Here is a 21,877-nt window from a genome sequence, read left to right as displayed (position 1 = left end):
TCTGGCAGTAATGTAAATACTCTACAATGCTCTAAATATGAATTTTTGTTTAAAAATCTCAACAGTATAATGGAACTCAAACTAATGAAACAGAAATAGCTACCCTATTTACATATTGTGGTTAAAGTTCATAGAATTTTTTATGATGCGAGATAGCCTTCAGTTATGGGGAACAAAACATAAAATAGTCTAGATTGTCTGTGTGTCTAGCATTTTAGCCGTATTTGTGGCTTAACTTTATTAAGTTTGTAAGGGTTGAGAAGTAAAAGCGTTAGTAGGCACTTTTGTAGCCAGGAGAAAAACTATATTGACTTGTAATATACTAACTTCCACAGATAAAAGTGGAACCAGTTGTTCCAGCCCCAAGTCCAGTTATCCCCAGATTGACTCTGCGAGTTGGTGCTGGCCAAGACAAGATGTAAGTATAAATGTTTCAAATCAGCAAAACAAGTAAAACTTAACCTTTTCTACCCTCTTCTAATAGATTTAGAATTCTACAAGCCTTTGCCCATATGACCATGAAGGGTAAGGCTTTTGTTTTGACAACTCTCCAAGTTAGTATTCCTTTCTTCCTCCAAATACTTTTTACTTTAACGTATAAGACATTATTTTTCTTATTGTTTATCTTTTTTATTAGCAGTGACCATTGCTAAATGATACCGAATCCATCTAGGGTTTTTTTGTGTATGGGGGTGGGGTGGGGAGAAGGGTAACAGGGATCAACTCGCAACCTTGTACTTGTTAGGCAGGTGCTTATACCACTGAGCTGGTCTTGTTTATATCTTTTTAAAAGACTAGCAATTAATATTGTTTCTGCATAGTGTTTTAAGGTCTTAGTAAATAAGAAACTGTGTATTAGATAGGCTGCCATGTTTCACCCAGTGTTACAGTCAGCTATCTGTTGCTGTGACACGTAACAGGTAAAACAACTTAAGAGAGGAAAGGTTTATTGTGCCTTCCAGTTTCAGAAGGCTCAGTATGTGGCCAGGTGTCTCCTTTGCTTTTAGGCCTGTTGTGAGGAAGAAAAACATCATGGCTGCAGGGTGTAGCGGAGAGATGCCTACCTCATGGCGGCCAGAAAATAAAAAGGAAGGAGTCGAGGCTGATGGGCTTCCTCCTCCTTCCACTTTTTTATTTAGGCCCCTAGCCTCTTGGCAGAGCTGCCCACGTTCAGGGTGGGTCTCCCTCTTCAGTTTGCTGTCCTACATGCCAATCATCTCTGGAAACACCCTCACAGATCCACCCAGAAATGTGTTTTACTAATGCACTAGCTGTTTCTTAGTCCAATCAAGTTAATGACCAAGATTAGGCATCAACTACATGGATGTAATGTTATACCTTCTTAAGGATACATTGTCGGGGCTGGGGATTTAGCTCAGTGGCATAAGCAACTGCCTTGCAAGCAGGCAGTCGTGAGTTTGATCCCTGGTACCGATAAAAACGAAAAAAGACAAAAAAAAAAAAAAGCATACATTGTCTGTCACTGATGCAGAACAAAGACACAGGTGAACATAGCTTTATTCTGTACCTATAAAACAAAGATACTGACAAGTCTTGGTGACACAAATGAGTAATGGTAAGAGCTGAAGTTATAATTGTCTACTCTTTTTTGTTTGTTTTAAAACTAGAAACATAAATCCCACATTTGTTGTTTGCCTTAATTTTCATAGAAACATTATATACTTGAAAGAACTCTCTATCTTTTAAAGCAAATTAGTTAAAGAAAAAGTAAATTGTTTAAATGTATTTCTTTAATTCAACTTTTGATGACATATTAAGGCCTGCTGTGCTCTTAACATGATCCAAATGAGGTATGAAACACTCATTTTATAAATCATATTGAAAATAATTTTCCTTTTTATAAATACCATATTGTATATCATCTACATGGAATTCACAGACTTAAAGTACAAGTTTACAACTTCATTTTTCCTGGTAGGTCTGAAAATGGAGTACTTTGCATTGCAAGCAAATATTAAAAATAAGCTTGCATTTCCATTCAGTTTTAACCATAAAAATGAGAGCAAGACTTGTAAGCGTATTTATGTAAGTAGGTAAAAAACAGAAACGTGCTTTGTTTTCTCAGTGGATCATTTCACTTTAAAGTTGGTGTGTATCTTATGCCACTGCCCTGTCAAGCTCAGTGGTAGTGCTGTGTAAAAAGCCCAGCGTGGTTATTACAAGTTGTAGAACGCGATGTAGATGTGGCCTTTATTAAGGGTGTACACTCCTCTAAAAATATAAAGCAGAAAAATCCAGATAGTCCATATTTTTTTTACCTAAATTCTCTGTATAATTTCCACATAATTCCTATTGTGCCAGTAGAGAAACCCAGATCATTGATGGTACCAATGACAAGCTTCAAAAATGTTAGCAAAAGAGACATGAACCCATCTCTTAGGTCAGGTATCTTCAGTTACAGTGTCCAGTGAACATAGTATAGTCAGTCCTTCCTAGAGAAGTCTGAGTAATGTTCTCAACTCAGCTGGTAGAGAACAGAAGAGACTACCAAGTAACTTCACTTTTAAAAAGTTTTTTCTCAGAGCCGGGTGTGGTGGCTCACACCTGTAATCCCAGCACTCACGAGGCAGGAGGATCGTTGCGAGTTCGAGACCAGCGTGAGCTACAAAGTGAGCTCAAGGCCAGCCTGAACTCCATAATGAGACCCTGTCTCAAAAAGACAAAAAAAAAAAAAAGTTTTTTCTTATACCCTTTCATGTTTAATTCCTATTTTTCAGTAACTGACCAATACCTAATCTGAAAAGTGTGACTTTCTTACTCCCTTTAGAGATAAAAGATTTGTAAAAAGGCATTGGAAGTTACATTCATCTCTCTGCCCTGATGCATCTTACGCTAATTTTTTTGACTGTTTATTCTATTTTCCTTTTTCAGTAAATCAGTCATTCATATACCTAAGATATTGGAAGATGTGAGAAATAAATCTTATTACTTTGGAACAAAGAAAAAATATAATAACCAGAGACTCTATACAAATTGACCTTAAAAGGACAAAATTATATAACATACAAGCCTTCAGCTATTTAGGTAAATAACCCACATAACTATATAAAGAGTTTATCACCTGACCAAGGCAGATGCAAGAAAATCTTTACGATGGAACAAAGAGATAATTGAAATACATTACACTTTTTAATTAAAATAAGAGAGAAGTCCATGTCAAATAATAATAGAATTATATAAAACAATTTATTCAATAAAGTGCTTTTGAGGAGTGAGGATTTTAAATCAGGGTTTGGTAAACTACAGCTTATGGGTTAAATTTAGCCCACTGGTTGTTTTTGTATGGCCCACAAACTAAGAATGGTTTTTACAGTTTTAAGTTCCAGAAAAAATTAAAAGAGTAATACTTTGTGACTGTCTTAGTTACTTCTTTCACATTTGAGACAAAATATCTGACACCCAAAGTTAGTTAAAGTTATTTATTTAGCTCGAAGTTTGTCAATGTTTCAGTCCGTAATTGGCTGGCTGAAGGTAGAGTGGTATAGTAGATAGGCACTGCAGAGGAGAAACTGTTCCTATCACCCAGAAGGTAGCAAAGCAAGCTGGGGACAAGACAAATCTCTTTCTGTCCCTTCTGTTCTATCTAGATCAGGGTTAGGGCAGTGCAAACCAATCGTGTGCTGATTTATGAATCACTCACCCTTAATCCTAGCACCTTTAATCCTAGCGTGGCACTATGAATCAGTCACACACTCTAGATTTAGTCACCTCTGAAAAACCCCCACGGATGACCACATGAGGCTTTCAGGGGACGTCTAGACAGAAGCCATAACAAATTTGCTGCATGAAAATTACTCAGGGAGTAATTTTCAGCACTCGGGAGGTTGAGACAGAAACAAATCTGTATCTTTTATGGTCATAGTATAAGAATACATGCTTAGTCCATGCTATAATAATGAAGAAAAGATAAAATATCCATATAAATATGCCCTTAGTTCCTTAATTTGTACACACTTGGGGGTGAATTTGTACCCTTTTAAAGTGAAATTGATGAGCAGACTAGGATTCAGAAATGAAGGAAATTGAATAGTCTGGGAGCAGGCAGGAATCTGTTTTGCTAAAAGACAGGCAAAGAATACAGTCCTTTGAAATTATGAGAAAAAGGAAAAGGTTCAAAATATATCTTGTCTTTGGAAGATCTGTAAGACAATATTTAGTTTCTGAGTCTTAAATAAAGAAATTATGTCTTCTGCCCTTGATCCAGAAAAGTACTTTGAGGTTAGCTTGTTTAGTCTATTGTATATTATCTTTTCTTAAAGTAAGACAGAGGTAACTTCTTTTTCCCTTGATTTCACATTCTTAGAAGTTGTTCTGAAGGGGACTTAGGGTGGGCCAGTACCTCATCCTGACCACAGTTAAAATTTTAGATGACTTTGCACAGACCTCAAATTCTTGTAATATGTCTTCCTACAACAGGCAGAGTTCCCTATGGTCTACATTGAGTATGAAATTAAAATCCTCACCATGCCTATAATCCCAGCACTTGAGAGACTGAAGCAGGAGGATCACTGCAAGTTCAAGAGCAGCCTAGGCTACATAATGAGACATAGTCTCAAAAAAAAAGAAAGAAAAAGTCCTGACCCTGAAATTACAAGCTCAATACAAGCTTAGTACCCATGAAGGAACCTGGCACATTCAGGCTCACTTTTGAGAGATCTGAGTCTAGCTCAGCAGTCCGTCTGGCCTTGATGCCATGACAGCCAGGGGATTTCAGCTCACCCAGGATCCCTGGAACCCTGCTGATCAGGATTCTGGGTCCCAGAGTTCTGTTAAAGGAGTGTCATGTAAAAAGATTTAATATTACATACTGGTAAAGTATTAGAAAAACAATATAAATTTGTGTGAAGCCTTTGAATGATGGGAGTGGGGAGGAGCTTTCTTCGCTCACATTTCCCATTGGTCCCTTACTGCTCTCACACAGGCCAGTCCCTGGGGTGGAGAGACTGCCACCTGCTCTGCTGTGCTGCTGGTAGCCAGGGCGCTATAGTGGGGAAACTCAGAACTGCCCTTCTCTGCTCTCAGAACACTCCTGCCTGCATTCCATGAGCTCACCAAAGAAAGGGGATGACCTGAACCCCTTCAGATACCCCAAAATGCTTGGTTGTGTTTTCTAATTAATATCTAACAGCATATTTGATCAGGTGATACCAGAACAATATTGCTATCAGTGATAACTAAATTTCCTTGACCAAGAGTCCAGAGTAGGTATTCTGTTTGACAAATTTAACTCAGCTTCAAACCACTCGAGTTATGTTGATTTTTTTTTCAGAGATGACTTTATTGCTGGTGGTTAGTTTTATTTTTTGCTGTTTTGATTTCCAGTGGCAACTAGATTGCTTTCTTAAACTCAGAAAAAAAAATTTTTTTTGAGAAAATTTTCTTATTCTCTATTTCTTTCATGGCAGAAGTGCTGCCTGGTGTGGTGGCACATGCCTATAATGCCAGCACTCGGGAGGCTGAGACAGAAAGATTGCCACAAGTTTGAGGCCAATTTGGACTACATAGTGAGTTCAAGACCAGCCTGAACTACATGGTGAGACTGTGCCTCAAAACAAAAATGAAAACAAACAGCAGAAGTGCTAATACAGGTGAAGGCTGGGCAGAAATAATAGATTTATTTTAGTTAGAGGAAATCTGTCAGATTTTGTATTTTTATAAATAAAAGCCAGGGAGCAGGGCAAGAACCTTGTTGATTTAAAGCATGAACCTTTGTACAGTTCAGAAACATTTCAGAGCACTGTGCTTGTCAGACTTGTAGTACAGACTTTGTTTTTCTACTTTTTGTGGCAGGAGCGGGGATCATCCACGGTCTCCCTGTGTAATTCAAGATGGCCTTGGGTTTACTATATGTAGCCAGGCTGGCCTCAAACCTGCAGTGATCCCCCTGCCTCAGCCTCCTGCATGTTGGGATTACAGGCGTGCGCCACCACACCCAGCACTGCTTTTCTATTTTTAATTTGTTCCCTTTTTTTAAAAAAATATTATTTTCTAAAAAAATTAAAGCATATCAGTAAGTTTTCTTTGTTTTGCCTTGGTGAACTTATTATTGAAACTGAAGCATTTCTTAGATTTTTGCCTGTGTTAGACACTAAATAACAGGAACAATGGGACTAGGGGTTTAGCTCAATGGCACAAGCCCCTGCCTGGGAAGCATGAGGTCATGAGTTCAATCCTTGGTACTCAAAAAAAAAAAAAAAAAAAAACCAGAACAGTGACAAAGAGACGAATCCAGGAGCTGGGGATATAGCAAGTGACAGAGCACTGGCCTTTTGTGTGCTACTCCCTGGGCTTGATCCCCAGCACCACTAGAAAAAGAAGAATCTTAAGAGTCACTATATTTAAACGTAATAGATGACATTTAAATTTTTTAATGGTTCTATTTCAGATTTTTTAATGAGCTATTTTTTAACACCAGTATAAAGTATAAACTAATGAAATTTCCTAGCTTCTAGACAACCGAAGCAGAAATTATTGGTTATATTCTTTTTGTTTTTATTGTGTTATTGTACCTATAAATTCAGTGATTCCATATTTATATGTGTCAGTATAAGTCTGAGCCACCCTAAAGAGAAGGCAAATAATTAAAAGTTTTCTTATTCAGGTCTTGAGCCATTTTCCAGTTTTTCCAGCGTAGTTCTTGACTTCCTTATATTACTCTTTCATTTTTACTGACCTAGAATTATAATCAAGTCCAAATTTAATTTTTTTCCCTGGCATGTCATAGTTTGTTCATTAACACCAAAGATGCCCTATGTTTAAGAGAAAAATTAATACACTGTCAGGAAAACTAGCTTTAGGTTTTGGGAAATGCTTTTACAGCACAGTAAAACAAGTGGAAAGATAATAATCAAAGCATTTCCATCTTACTTGTAAACAATTACAGCAGTGCTTACATGGATGCCACATTAGAAGACTTGGGAAAATTTACTGGATTCCATTCTAATGCAATTAGAGCTAATTTTGTTCTTTAAATGAATAAAAGGTCAGCTAGTAAATCTAGCTTATCTTGAGTCCAGACTTCAATAAATTGTTTTATTTAATTTGTTGTAAAAGATCTTATCCTTAATGGGTCTAGGTCTTATTAGTTCACTTAGGTTTAAAATATTTATGACCACCTTTTTAGATATGATTTGAATGATAGTTGGAAACTTTCTCTTTGCAGTGTTATCAAGGCCCAAGATCACTAATTGACTGAATATCAGAGGGTACTTAAGATTTGTTATCTGGAAAAAGCTGATGTGAACTTCCAGAATTTAAATGTTCTTTAACTTGTGACAGGCAGAGATAATTTAGCTGTATCATGGTAACCTTTTGGATACTATCTGATTATAATTTCGCCTAAAGATCAAACTACTCACACTTGTGGCATTTAAAAAGAATATGTGCCTACTGATGAAAACACTTATGTACTCTCATTATCATAACAACACAAAACATTTTAATTCTTCCAATTCTATTATTTCCTGTCAGTTTTTAGGTCCATAGTACATTCAGACACTTACACACCCACCTTTGTAGCTTATAGAGTGGATAAAATTCATTTCACCATGGGACTTGTGGGACTTAGAATTGTGGATCTTCGCTGTCGTTGCAAGTGGACCGATGAGCTGCATTACCTCCTGGTTGTCTGGATTTGCAGTTTGGGGCTCCGAGAGTACTGGTGTCCCGCCCAGCTCATCCTGCAGGTCCTGAGAGGGTGCCGCTGAGCCTCTGTTGAGGCCCTTCCTGTGCACACTTCAGCCCTGCCCGCCTCTGTTGTCTCCTCTCTGTCTTTCTGTTCTTCCCCTTTGGTGCATTTTTCCTTCAGCCTTCTCCAGTAATAAACTTGCTTTTTTCACTAGGGCTTCCCTGTACATAAGAAAAAAGGTGTATAACTTCCTCTTCCCTTCCAGGCTTCTCAGAACTTACTCATTAAACATACTTTTCTTCCAGTTCTTCACTCCTAAATGGACTGTGTTTTGATTTCTGCCCTAGAAACTGTTTTGCATTTTCTCACTAAAATCATTGAATGCAGCCCAGTTCCCAGATCCAGAGAACATGCCAGAGCCCTTATATTAATCTTTCCTGCTGTATTGGGTACGTTACTGATGGTGTATTTATCTGAGACGTTTCCCTACTGTGCCTTTTATTTTTCTTTACCAGTGTTTCTTCCTTGCCCCCAGTCACTTGCTCTGTTTTTCATCCTAAATGTACTTACTCATCTTTGCGTCTCAGTTATACACAATGATTCCCAACTCTTTTATTGCCAGCTCAGATTGTTCCGCATGATTCTTGTGTCTGCCCACTTACCTTCTGGAAAGTTTTGCTCGGGTGGACCACTGACCTCAAACATCATTCCAAATTTCCAAAACACTATTATATGCCTCAAGCTGGTTTTTCTTATGTTTCTTATATGTTGTTGATGAGAGCAGAGCTTCCACTTTCAAGCCATTACAGGCCTTGGGGTAATATGAAAGAAGCCAAAGACTATCTAGCATAATTGGGAGATTTTTATTTCTGTTTTGTCATACCAAACTGCACAGCTTGAAAAATAAGATATGCTTCCCTAGCTTCCCAAACTGAACCAAACAGTGGGAAGAGAAAGACCCTGCTCTTTGCTCTCCACTTGAAATCTCAACATTTTGTAACTTTCATATCACGTCTTCAGACTGGGATAACTTCTCTCTTTTTAGACACAAGTAAGTGGTCAGTAGTACCAAACAAGGAGAAGACGCTCATAGCCTTATTCACAAGGTTCTGTAACTCAGCACGGGCAAAGGTACTTGGGGCAGGATGTTTGGAACTAGAATTTCTTTGTTTTGTTTTTAAATAAGTACAAGGTCTTGCTATATTGCCCAGACTGGCTTGGAACTTACCATCCTCCTGCTTCAGGTTCCTGAGGCAACTGGAACAGTGTACTACCATAACTACAGCTAGAATTTAATGGGAATTATGTAAGAGTATTAGTTAAACTCATGGTTAGGACAACATAGTCCTTCAGTAAATGTTAGCTATATATTTTCCTTTTTTTAATGCTGTGATCATTTACTTTAAAGATAAGTGCTTCTCATTAAGGTGTTAACCTGTGTTCTTTTGTGTATTTTAGATAAATTCAAGTATAAAAAAGAAAGGGACTTTTAAGAAAACATTTTGAACAAGTACGACTAAATGTGGAAGTGTTTGGCTTTACATTTAAGTCTTTTTTTTTCTGGTTTCAAAAATAATACACAATCTATGTTTTACATTTAAAAAAACAACTGTTTAGAAATGTGTAACTTAGCAAATTTTTCCCCCATCCCAAACCCCATCCTTTCCTAAGGATAACCACTGCTAATGATTCTTTGTATATTTAAAACAAAAAAATTTAGGAGTATATTAGATATACTCTTCTACAACTTCTTTTTGTTCCCCAGCCCCTTAATAATAGACCATGGGTATTTTGCTCTACCTATGACATAGTACATTTTTACTGCTATGGAATAATTTAGGTATCCTTTTGTTCCCATATATTTAATCATTTGAGTTGTTCCAGATTTTTCAATAACATAAACAACATTTTCACACATATACATTTGTTCAAATATTGCTAAATCAAAGAATGTGAATATTTAAAATTCTTAAATTAGTATACCAAATGCCATCCAAACATTATACCAATTAAAATTCCCTTCAGTAATAAGCCATCCTATATAAAAGAAGAATTTAGTAAATCTGATGGTTCTAAAATTCAATAAGACTTAGGGTAACTACTAATAATTTCACATGGAAAACTCATAGACCCGTGCATGCATTTTGTAGAAATCCTTCCTTTTAGGGAAGCCTTTAGTTTTAAAGTACTGTACCTCACATAATTACTCAGGCTATTCCCAGATATTTTTTGAAATCTGTTAGTCTTTGACAATATCTCTAGCTCAGATGAATTTTTCTTTGACTGCATTGCTCATATCTATTTAATACTACAAGTAATTACTTTCTTTGTAATAGTATTTGTGCCTTAGAATTCTTTCATCATCTGGGAAATGTTCGTGGGAAATATTCATTTTATTAATATTCAGTTTATTCATTTTTTGTATCAGATTTGTAAACAGTTTTGTTTGTTTTTGCTTTTATTTTAAAGAGGATAAAACAGAACAAAGCAGTGAAATCTGCTTTTGCTTTTTTAAGACATAGTCTTGCTACGTAGTTCAGGCTGGTCTTAAACTGCCTATGTAGCCCAGCACTCCTGTTTCCACAGCCTCCCAAGTGTTTTGATTATAGTGTGCACAGCCATGGCCAGCTTAAAACAAAGTGTTTAAGATCAGTGTACTATTATAAGCAAAGTAGTAATCCCATTGAAAACCAGTTATCTATTGTGAATTTCTTCCCTTCTTTTTTCTGTGTGTGTGTATGTGCACATGCACAAAGCTTCATATGTGCTTCTGTAAATTTCTAGTATATTTTTTGTGCTCTGCACTTAAAAAAAAATTTTAGATGAATAGCATAATAAAAGATGTTTATGTGAAAAAAGCTGTCAGTATTCTTCTTATTGTTTTTGTCACTGTATAGTTTTCTCCAAACATTTTATAGATATAGAATATAATACATCAAGCTTAGCTTTGCCCCAGCTGCTAGTCTGTTGTGAATTTAATGAAGCGTATTTTCTACCATTTTTCAACCTGGAGGAGATTGACTTACAAGTCCCAGAGCAGCCTTTCAATGGCCCTGCAAAGATCCTGGGTCCAGCCTTAAGCAGTTGGTGTGCTCATGGGGGTGTGAGCAGCTGGGCCAGTTCACGCATCCAGCTTGAACGAGGGTAGGGTGAAGCCATGGAACCAGATAGACTGAATGGAGGAGAGAAAGCCTGAACGCAAGCCAGAGGCACCTGGTGCTGCATTGACAGGCAAGCATATGCCCATTCTTAAATTATTTCTCTACTTCTATTTTGTTTAGGTCTTTTGGTCTCTTACATTTTAAAAGCTATGTATGTATGTGACTTAGTAGAAATTTTGTATATATTTAAAGGATTATTGTAGTTTTCATTTTAGATTAACTGTCGAGTACTTCTGAATGTGCATTATGACCCATTGATCAATACTAATTAATCTGTATATAGACATATGAGTTCTGCTAAAACAGAAAGGGATGCTGAGAGTAGTTAATACTATTAGGCTCATTTGCTTTGAGCTAAGATGAATGAAATGATTAAGTCAAAATCATAATGGTAAAGGGCCACATTCTTCTTTCTTATTGTTTTCATTGTTCTATTTATTTGGCCAATAACAAATACAAGGGAATTTCACTTTCGCCTTATAAATTTAGGCCACTTTCAAAGTTGACCAGATAAACCTTGAATTGCCTCTGCTGCTTTTTTCTGGCCTTTCTAGTGTGACCTATTTATGCATGCAAACATCTGTTCATCAGCACATGTGCTTTAAAGTATTGTCATTATGTAATTGTAAAGAAGCAAAAAGAAGAGAGATAACTCTTTCTTAGATTGTTTAGCATCTGGTTATTCAGCCTATGGACCCTGTAATGAACATCCAACTTAAAATAATTCGAGATTACCAGTCAGTTCAGGGTAAGTGACACTGCAGTGCCCCTGCACTGGTACAGCAGAAGGGGACAGCTGTGCAGAGCAACTTCCCTTGAAGTCACTTGGCCAAGTCCTCCAGAAGGGAAGAGTGCAGCTGACCTCCGTGCGTATTCACTACCCTTCTGACCCAGCTGAAACCCGTCTTGGCCTTCCAGATCCTGGAAGTCAGAGGACACTAGGAAATACTTGGATACAAGAGGCTAGAATTTCAAGCAGCTTGCTCAAACTCACAACTAAATCCTTTGATTTGCAATTGACTTGTTGAATATATGCTTTTTCAGGTCTTTAAATGATTAAGAGCTATCATGACCTGTTCTCTCTTACTCCATTTCTTTCTTTTAGAGTGATATTAAGTGTGAGTCTTAAGTCAGTGGAATAAAGTCTTGTCTTGACTCAGAAAATTTTAGAAATTTTGTTATGTTAGAAATTTTGTTATCCTCAGACCCCAGTGGGCACCTTTTTTTTTTAGACAAAATCTCACTATATAGTTCAGGCTGGCTCTAAACTCACTATGTAGCCCACGCTTACTTCAAACTCTCAGTGATCCTCCTGCCTCAGCCTCCCATGTACTGGGATTACAAGGATACACCACCACTCGTAGCTCACTTTTTTAATGAATACTTTTTTTTTCGTAAAATTTCTTTGTGTTCCAAAGAAATAAAATTATTTTTATTAAATATTTTATTGTGGATTGTAATTTCCTTGAGGTATGAAAATATATACTTTTATCTCATATGTTACAATTTAGCCATTGCACATGTTTTTAAACCAATTATTGAAGTCCTCTTCACTTTCATTTTGGAAGATCACTTTATTATTCAATATATAATGTTAGACCGTTCCACAGACAGTGACACTGAAAAGCTCATAGGAGTATAGCATGTACATATACAGCATATGTGCTCATTTAATATATTTTGAAGTGTTAATGTTGGATTTTTCTAAGCTTGACTTCATATTGACTGAATTATCAAAATTTTGTTACAGATCTGCCCTGATCTGTTTGCATCCTTTCTTGTCATGTAGCATTTTCAAGCAAATCCAAGCCAAATAGCCTTTCACCTCTGTACATTTTGATATGCAGATCTAACAGTATGGCTATTGTCTTATATAATCATAATGCTATTATACATAAAATATATGAATAGTTGCTAGCTTTTATCCAATACCTGGTCCATACTCGAAAGTTTACCATTTTGCATACTCTGAAATACAGATCATTCACAAAAGGTAGAATAAATGCTTATTAATTCTTCAATTTTTCTTGCTATTCTTGAGGACAGGAAATGGATGAGATTGATACCATAGATCACTGTATCAAATGATCATTATTAGTAAGGAGTTGGTCTCTCTTCCTTCATCTTCTTCCCTAGTCCTCCTCTCCTTCTCTTTCTTTCCTCTTACTTCTTTTTCATGTTCAAATTGTCCCATCTTGACCAACAGTAACTTCTTCATGTTGCCTGTAAATCTTGACACACACTCAAATTATGTTTTATAATTTTTTTGTTACAAAATTGTCTAAATTTATCTTGTAGAGCTTTCTCTTTATACTTGTATATTTGCATGGATGTGGATTTAGCCATTCCTTCAAGGAACATTGATTCCTTTTAGTTGGGAAAGTTTAATAGAAATCATAATTAGAGGTGACATTAGAGGTGCTCATTACTGCTGGGATATCATTGCTTCTAAACCTTTGCAAAGGACAGAATTAGGAAATAAAAATATGTGAAATAAGTTTATATTCAATTTAGGCCTAACATTACTGTTACTTCCTTGAATTTATTGTTGTGTCTCTAATATTAGGACTCATGAGTGATAATAATAGCATTAGCATACTTATTTATTTGCTTTATTTTACAGGGATTATATAAAGTATTCTAAAATTAATAGCTCTGTTAGTGCTTACTAGACTGTTGGATGAGATTTAAGAATTTTTTTTCCAGTATTTGATTTTAAATTTTACTATGGAGAGCTGGGTGTGGTGGCGCATGCCTGTAATTCCAGCACTCAGGAGGCTGAGACAGGAGGATTGTTGTGAATTCAAGACCAACCTGGGCTACAAAGTAAGCTCAAGCCCAGCCTGAACTGCATAGTGAGACCTTGTCTCAAAAAGACAGAATAAATAAATAAATAAAAATAAATTCTACTATGGATGTGTAAACAAAATGGCTTCTAAAGGCACCTAAAGTGATTTTTTGCTCCAGCATGATAGATATACATTGAAGTTCATTCATTTCTGTTTATTTTCATTTCCAAGGCAAATTTTTAAATTTAGTTTTCTGCATATGTAGATCATTTACCTGACTGAAAGCTGGAGCGGGGTGACCAGAGGTATTCCGAAAGGTCTCGCTTCCAGCACTTTCCTTTCCCCTGTCCATGCCTCACCTTGTAAGCTACCATTTGGTTTCTGTTACTATTACTACTATCATTCTAGTGTATCTTTTTACAAATATGAGGAAATGTGCATTATTCATTGCTTATCTAAGTATGATGTCCTTTTAGGGTATTTTACAGATTTTGAACATTTGACAATAGAACTATAATCATTCAGGGCTCTGCCTTGAAAAAATGTTTTTCTCTAATTACTTCATGCAATTTGTTTCATTTTTCAAATAGGTCATGCCTGCATTAAAAGATAAAATGTTTGCTACTTGATATGTACTTGGGCTATGACAAGATAAAATACCCGTTTTATGAGATGATGTAAATATTCAAGAGGCAAGCCATGAGCTTGAATTAAATCCATTTATAGTTGTTTTATAATTATGTGAATGTTAGAATTTGTGCTGTGAGGATCAAGAAGAATAAGGAATAATGATTGATTTGAAGAATCAACATAAAACTGATTCTCATAATTGTCTTTGGGTATTTGATCAATGTAAAATATGGAAATGACTGTGATACAACTGGCATCTTAAGTGCTGATTCTCTAAAATATAATTCCTTCCAAATTCTGAATATTTATTCATATACCTAAGGTAGAGAAATTGAATATTTGATGTATGAAGTTTTCTATTTCCACCCAACAAATGATCCCTAAACTTGGTGATTCATTTGCAGTTTCTTCAGCAATTTGAGGCTTGGGTCTCACCAAGTCACAGACCAGGACTGCTATTGTCCTGAAGCCTCCCAAGGCTGAGGCTGGCAAATCCACGCCAGCGCACACCAGGAAGGGAAGTCCCTGAGGCATCTGTGCTAGCAACTTCATCTGGCTCTGGACCTGTCAGTGCAGTCTCCCTGTTAAAGGGAGACTTAAGTGTTTTATGGCCTGGCCTTGAAGGGCACAGTAGGACACCCAGTATCCTAAAGGCTGCCTGGCTACCATATTTGGACTTGATATTTCTAGAGTTTTATGCTTTGTTTTGATTTTTTTCTGGGGATGGTGGTGGTGGCAGTGGTACTGGGACTGAACCCAGAAACCACTGAGTCCTCAGTCTGTCTTTTTTTTTTTTTTTTTTTAAGATAGGGTCTTTCTAAATTGCCCAGGCGAGCCTCAAACTTGCCATCCTCCTGCCTCAAGCTCCTGAATAGCAAGGATTATACCCCTGTTCCCAGCTATTTCAGGGCTTTTAGTAAAATTGGCAAAACAAAACTATGAAGACTGGCCCAAATATTACTAACTCAACTAAGAGGTTTTTTAGTAGTGTTACTGTGGGACCTCTGTAATTTTATTTTTCTATGTTTTGTGAGGAAAGGTTAGTTTAAAATACAGAATCAGCTTCTAAAGGTGTTTAAAGGTCTTCTAAAGGTCTTCTAATGGTGTTTCTGAGGTTGATTAGAAATTTAGATCTCAGGGGCTGGGGATTTAGCTCAGCGGCATAAGCACCTGCATTGTAAGCAGGCAGTCGTGAGTTCGATCCCCGGTACCGATAAAAATGAGAAAGACAAAAAAAAAAAAAAAAAAAGAAATTTAGATCTGAAAAAAGAAATGTAAATTGTAGTGTAAGAAGCTTTTTTTTTTTTTTTTTTTTGAGCAGTTTCTCTTTTTTTTTTTTTTTTGTATCAGGAATCAAATTCAGGACCTTACACTTGCCAGGCAGATGCTGTGCTGCTGAGCTAAACCCCTGGCCTGAGCAGTTTATCTCCATTGAAAAATTTGCCTTTTCAGAAGATTATGGAAAATTCAAGTAAAATAGTTTTTACCTATGGTATCATTTTGTGACCACTTAAAAATGGCCGTTCACTCTTAGGGGTAAATAAGTAAGCCATTGTGGGGAACTTTTGAACTTTGCTGCAGTTTAGTAACTAGTTCTTTGGACTTGATAATTTAGATCACTGGTTTCCTAGTGTTTGCACACAATAGCTGAATAATGAGAAGCATTAAACCCCCTGTGAAAAACATATCCAAACTGTGTTTGCCCCTAACCTTGGAGGCTCTGGGTCTGGGCAGGCAGGACTGGCTCTATTGACTTGTCAAGCTGTGAGTTTGCGTTACAGGCCAAGCTGCTCATGACCCATTCTGTTTACTTCACTGTTTTGTGGTGGGGAAACAGGGAAAGAAATCCTGCTCAAATCCCTCCTCCTGCATGTTTGTATGAATAATGCCAGTGTTCACAGCAGTTAGGGAACTATGACCAAATCTTCCCAAAGCTGTAATGTTAGCAGTCCGGAGCCATCGTGGGCACAGCTGTGGGCAGTATTGCTTTCTCCCCAGACACTGCATGCTGCTTACAGCTCTCGATGGGAATGCACGATGCAGTTAAATGGGAGGGAAAAAGTGATACTTCAGGAGAGTACTTCAGGAAGCAAAGCACTGTCTGTAGGTATAGAACCACAAAGAGTGGCAGTGAGGTGCCCGGTGGAATCCAGAATTACTTTTATAATGATCATATTCGATTAAATGTTGACAGTTTATCCCACCGGGGATAAGAAACTATGTTGTACTGTTAATGCTAAAAATAGTTTAAAACCATGTATTCAGTTATGACAAGTCACTTAGAGGGTAAAATCACAATAGCTAAAACTCCAGTTAATTTTCTCTGGAATTTCCAGAGTTGCAAAAATGAATCATTTTAGTGCCTAAACAATGTCAATCGTATTCTTTGAAAACAAAGAATTACAATAGTTTTCCTCGTCGACAAAGTGCTCACTGCAATGATTTTTCCTTTTATTTCTCAAAAAAAAATGTTAGGCTGGTTATGGTGGTATGCTTATATAATCCCAGCTACTCAGCAGGCTGAGGCAAAAGACTACAAGTTCAAGGATAGCCTGAGCAACTCAACAAGACCCTTCCTTAAAAGCAAAAAATGGCAAAAGGCTCAGGATGTAACTCAGTGGTAGAGCATTTGCCTAGTATGTGTGAACCACTTCTATCCCTGGCACTACTACATACATACGTACGATTTGAAAACTATAATATGTGTATATAGATAGATATATAGAGATACATATACATATGTGTAGGTATGAGTATATTACCTTACAATATCTAGAGGCCATTCAAGTTTATTATTTTAATTATGTTTTTAAAATAGCATAGTTATATGAGGTTCATTGTTTTCTCCGCTTTGCTGTTTTGTTGTCAATCTCTGTCAATCTCTGGCAATTTAGATACAGTAAATTGTGGGACTCTTTGATTTAGCTTGAGGATTTACTCCATAAATTTAGGAATAGACCATGGTAATTTATCTAAAAGGCTTTAGCCAAAGCATCATTTTTTCCTAGTAAATTAATAAAGTATAATAAATATGTAAGCAAGGAAATTATGTGTACAACTCAAAGTATCATTTTAAATTCTCAATGACATTTTAATGTATCCATTATGACAATTTTTTTAACTTTTTTCTTATCTTCATTACACGTTATATATGTTATTATAGATAAACCAAAATTTGAACGTCATCTGTAATTCCACTTTATAGAGGCTATTTCTGAATATTTTGGTATATATTCTTTTGAATTTCTTTCAAAAAATACACTCGCACATTCTTATCTGCTTTCTCTTTTTTTTTAGACAGGGTCTCACTATGTGGTTAATGAAGGTTGGCCGTGAATTCTCTTATGTAGCCCTCGTTGTCCTCAAACTCATGGCAGTCATCCTGCCTCAGCCTCCTGAGTGCTGGGATTACAGGGCGGCACCACCACTTTCAGCTTCTTTGTCTGCTTTCTTATTTCATGCAAAAGTTAGAATCTGTTATGCATATAATCTACAACTTTTAAGAAATAAGTGTATTGTGAAGGGACTAGATGTGTGTGTGTGCGTGACCACTTCCAAGAAAAGCATGATATTTTGGTCATGATTTATGTAACCAATCCTCTATAGTGGAGTATTTTAAATTATAATCATTCTAGTTTTAAAATTTTTTGACAATTGTAAACTAAGTTGAAAGTAATGTTTTTCTCTTTGTATCCTTATATAAAATTGTCTGCTGTCTCAAGGCAAATTTCTAGAAATAGAGTGGATAGTCAAGAGCCGATATATTTTTAAGGTTTTGATAGCCATTTTGAAATACTGTGTCACCACCCCTTCTATTCCCCAATCTTGAGAGTTAGGTAGTGTTGATCTTTTTGTCTTTACTTTTTTTTTTTTTTTTTTTTTTTTTTTGGTCTTTACTTCTAAAAAGCCATCTTAAAGAGGAAAAAAGGCATCTCATTAAATGTGGTGGCACGTCTATAATCTCATTACTCTAGGGACTGATGTCAAAAGAGCACAAGTTCAAGCTCAGCGTGGGCAATTTAGCAAGATGCTATCTCAAAATAATAAGAAAAGGGGTGCGGGTCGGGGAAGGCCCTGGATTCAATCCCCAATACAAAAAAAAAAAAAAAAAGGCCTTGTATTGATGCATTGGTATCTTTGACTGCTGTGAAGACAGAATGTTTTTCCCACCTACTACTGTTCTTTGCTTCTGTTCCTTGCTTTCCGTTCTTTGACATATTTTAAGTAAGACTGTTAGTTTTTTCTTTTAATTAAATGAATACTTTCTATTTCTTTGCACATTGCAAATAATTTTCTTTATTTTATCTTTTAACTTTGCTTATGGTATTTTGTGCTATACAAAATGGTTGTGTAGTGAAGTCACTGTCTTCCTTAAAATCCAGGGGATAGGCTGGGGATTTAGCTCAGGGGCACAAGCTCCTGCCTGGCAAGCACGAGGTCATGAGTTCAATCCCCAGTACCAAAAATAGAAAAGAAAATCCAAGGCACATTGTGTGTTATTTTGTCTTATTTTACCAGTCTTAAAGCACTGTAGGATTTATGGTTTGTGATATAACCCCAATTATACGATGTCTGCCTGGCATGGTGGCACACACCTGTAATCACAGCACTGGGAAATCTCGAACAGAAGGACCGAGAGTTCAGGGACAGCCTGGGCTACATAGCAAGTTTGAGGCCTGCTTGAAACATACTCAAACCTTGTCTCAAAAAAGAAAAGACAAGGGGCTGGAGACGTGGCTCAGCGGTAGCACTCTTGCCAAGCATCCCCGAGGCTTTTGGGTTTGATCCTCAGCACTGTACACGCATGTGCACACGCACACACACTCACACACAAGACAAGCCAAATTATCCCATTTTACAACTCACAATTGAGCTGATTCTCGGTTTCAGATGATCATTGTATTAGAGCCCATGAATATCCATAATTTTAGACAATAGATTCAGGCTTTCCCTCTAAGAAACACTTTCCACCAAGATAGCTCACGAAAGGTAAAACTGAACCAAAATGATGAACAGGCTGTTTGTAGGTAGCTTTCTGACTCCCTCTGTCAGCCCTGGGGTTTTCCTTTAAGAACTCTTCTTCACTCAGCTCTCAGGCGTTTTTCACTTATAGTCACACGGAGAGCACAGTGCCATTTCCTTCTTTTGCCCTCCTTTTGTTCAGTTCTTTTCATTAATGGCTGAGTTGTCTCCCAGCTTCCTAGCCCAAATGTTTCATTCCTTCACTTCCGTTTTTTCTCCTTTCATTCATGCTCTGTATTTTCCCTACCATCTCACATCATAGAGCTTATGTTTATTTTTCCTGTGATCTTGATTGGCTAGAAAAATAAAGTAAATGTGTTGTTTTATCTAGACTGTCACTACTTTTGGGACTAGATTTTGTGTTTATGTTTGATTAGTAAAATCTGTTCAGATTTATCAGGTGCCTGCTAAATAATTAGCATGTTAGATAGTGAGGATAGAGCAATTAAAACAAAGAGCTTTCCATTTCTTCACAAAATTATCCATGCAGCAAAATTAACAAGTATATACAAAAATTATTCAAATCATTTTTCAACCTTATGAAGTTTGCTGAGGTGTTTTTTGGTTTTTTTGTTTGTTTGTTTGTTTGTTTGTTTGTTTTTCAGTACACAGTATATTCTGGGAAAAATATTCTGCATTGGTTAAATACAGAGTTTTAAAATAATTGTGAAAGCCTAGAAGTATCCCCAGTAACAGAATTCGAGCTTAGCATGCACAGGGTTCTAGGTTCAATCCCCTGGAACCCTCTCCCAAATCTAAAATAGCCATTGGGCCAGTTTGGTTATTTTTGTTGTCCAAGCCTTCTATATCGTTTTCCCCCCAAGGCTAGGAATCAAACCCAGCACTTCTCAGGCTTCCTAGCAAATGTTCTGTCACTGAGCTGTATCCCTAGCCCCCAAACCTTTGTGTCGTTGGTTTTTATGAACATTTATTCTGTCAGTTACATAGAGAGTTAGGCTGATATCTCCACTGTAACTTTCTGTTTCTTACAGACACTTTTGTCATACATTTTGAGGTTATATTATTATGTACCTTCCTGGCACATCGGAACCTTCTGTCATTATCACTGGTAGTTCTTTAGAAGTTTGCTTTGTGTAGTATTGCTTTATATTTTGTGCATCTTTTTGTAGCTCTTGCGGTGTTTCTGTTGTTAGGCCTGTCTCATAAATAAAATACATTCGGGTTTCACCATTTTACTCAGTCTGATAATTGGATCATTTAGACCGTGTGTGTGACATGGTTATTGTTATTTAGAGTTAAAATCTGCCTTATGTGCTGTTTGTCTTGTTCTGTGTTTTATGTTCTCACTTTCCTTTTGTCAGCTTGGTTATTGTCACAAGCAACAGCCATGAATATACGCCTGCATTAACACTACATCTGTGCATACTGTAAAGTCTCTCTGTCTTGAGATTTTCACCAGAACCTTCTGATACAGCTTTTTTTATTTCCACTTTGTCAGAAAAGGTTTTGAAGTTCCCTCACCCCATCCTAGGTGTGACACTCAGACCCTGGAACATACAACATCCTCAGCCTTGGTACAGTTATTATTTTGTTTGTTTGTTTTTCAGTGGCTGGTGGTTGAATCTGGGGCCTTCTTGCTCAGTTAGGATCTCACTTATAGTTTAGGCTGCTCTTGAACTTGCACTCCTCCTGCTTCAGCCTCCCAAAGTGCTTGAAAACAAAAACCAAACAAAACATTTTGCTACTAGAAGAAGCTCTTTTGTGATACTTTTTAAAACATATGATTTGACCCCATTGTCCTATTTTAACTTTTACTTCTTTCTCTCATGTTTGCAGTGTCATCAGCAAAGTGGTGTCAGCCCCGGAGGCTAAACCAGCACCTTCTCTGAATAGACCCAAGACACCGCCTCCCACACCAGCCGCAGTCCCTGTGCACATGAACCCCACCCCACTGCCGCTGCCACTCCTGCCCCAGGCAGCAGCGTGCCCCGCTCTGATGCCATCTCTGGCTCCTGCCCTGGCGGCAGCAGGAAGCTCCAAGGCGCCCGTGCGGAGTGTGGTGACTGAGACTGTCAGCACTTACGTGGTACGTGCTGTCCCGCTTTGTGCCTTCCTGATGGTGTCAAAGAAATATCAATTACCAAGAACTGCTTCACATCGTTATTGAATCTCAGGCTCAAGTGCTTATGATTAGAAAAGTATTTTCATTCCATTTGGCTTTAAAATGTTGTATTATGGGCCGGGAATTTAGTTTAGCAGCATAAGTGCCTGCCTGGCAAGTGTGAGGTCGTGAGTTCAATCCCTGGTACCAAAAAAAATGTTGTATTACTATGTTCTCATACTCAGTCTACATAAATATGTCAAAGCATTGTTTTTCATTACTTTTATATTGTTTTGGAATATGACTGTATACCTGTCTGCAGCAATATCAGTGACTACATATGCAAATAGTGATACATAAATCCTGTATTTAATCAGTGCCAGGTCTCATGGTGCACATGTGTAATTCTAATACTTAGGAGGCTAAAGCAGGAGGATTGCCAAGGTTTAAGGCCAGCCTAAACTATATAGTAAGTTTCTGTCTCAAAAAAACAGCACTTGAGAGGCTGAGGCAGGCGAACTGTGGCAAGTTTGCACCCAACCTGGGCTACAAAGTGAGTTCAAGG

The 21,877-nt window shown here is 37.1% G+C and overlaps 1 protein-coding gene across 1 annotated transcript in view; it reads left to right on the top strand.

The window, feature by feature from the left end:
* The window catches only part of Taf3 (TATA-box binding protein associated factor 3), a 154,237-nt gene that overhangs the window by 126,333 nt on the left and 6,027 nt on the right, over positions 1-21,877 (top strand). The window contains exons 4-5 of the mRNA XM_003473415.5: positions 336-418; positions 21,048-21,297. Coding sequence (XP_003473463.2) covers positions 336-418; positions 21,048-21,297 — 333 coding nt within the window. The remainder of the gene's footprint in view (positions 1-335; positions 419-21,047; positions 21,298-21,877) is intronic.

Source organism: Cavia porcellus, unplaced genomic scaffold (assembly GCF_034190915.1).
Source record: "Cavia porcellus strain 051 isolate PalLab524CR breed Dunkin Hartley unplaced genomic scaffold, mCavPor4.1 scaffold_13, whole genome shotgun sequence".
Taxonomy (NCBI): Eukaryota; Metazoa; Chordata; class Mammalia; order Rodentia; family Caviidae; genus Cavia; species Cavia porcellus.
Note: the sequence above shows the minus strand (reverse complement) of the source record. Positions and strands in the feature narration are given on the sequence as shown.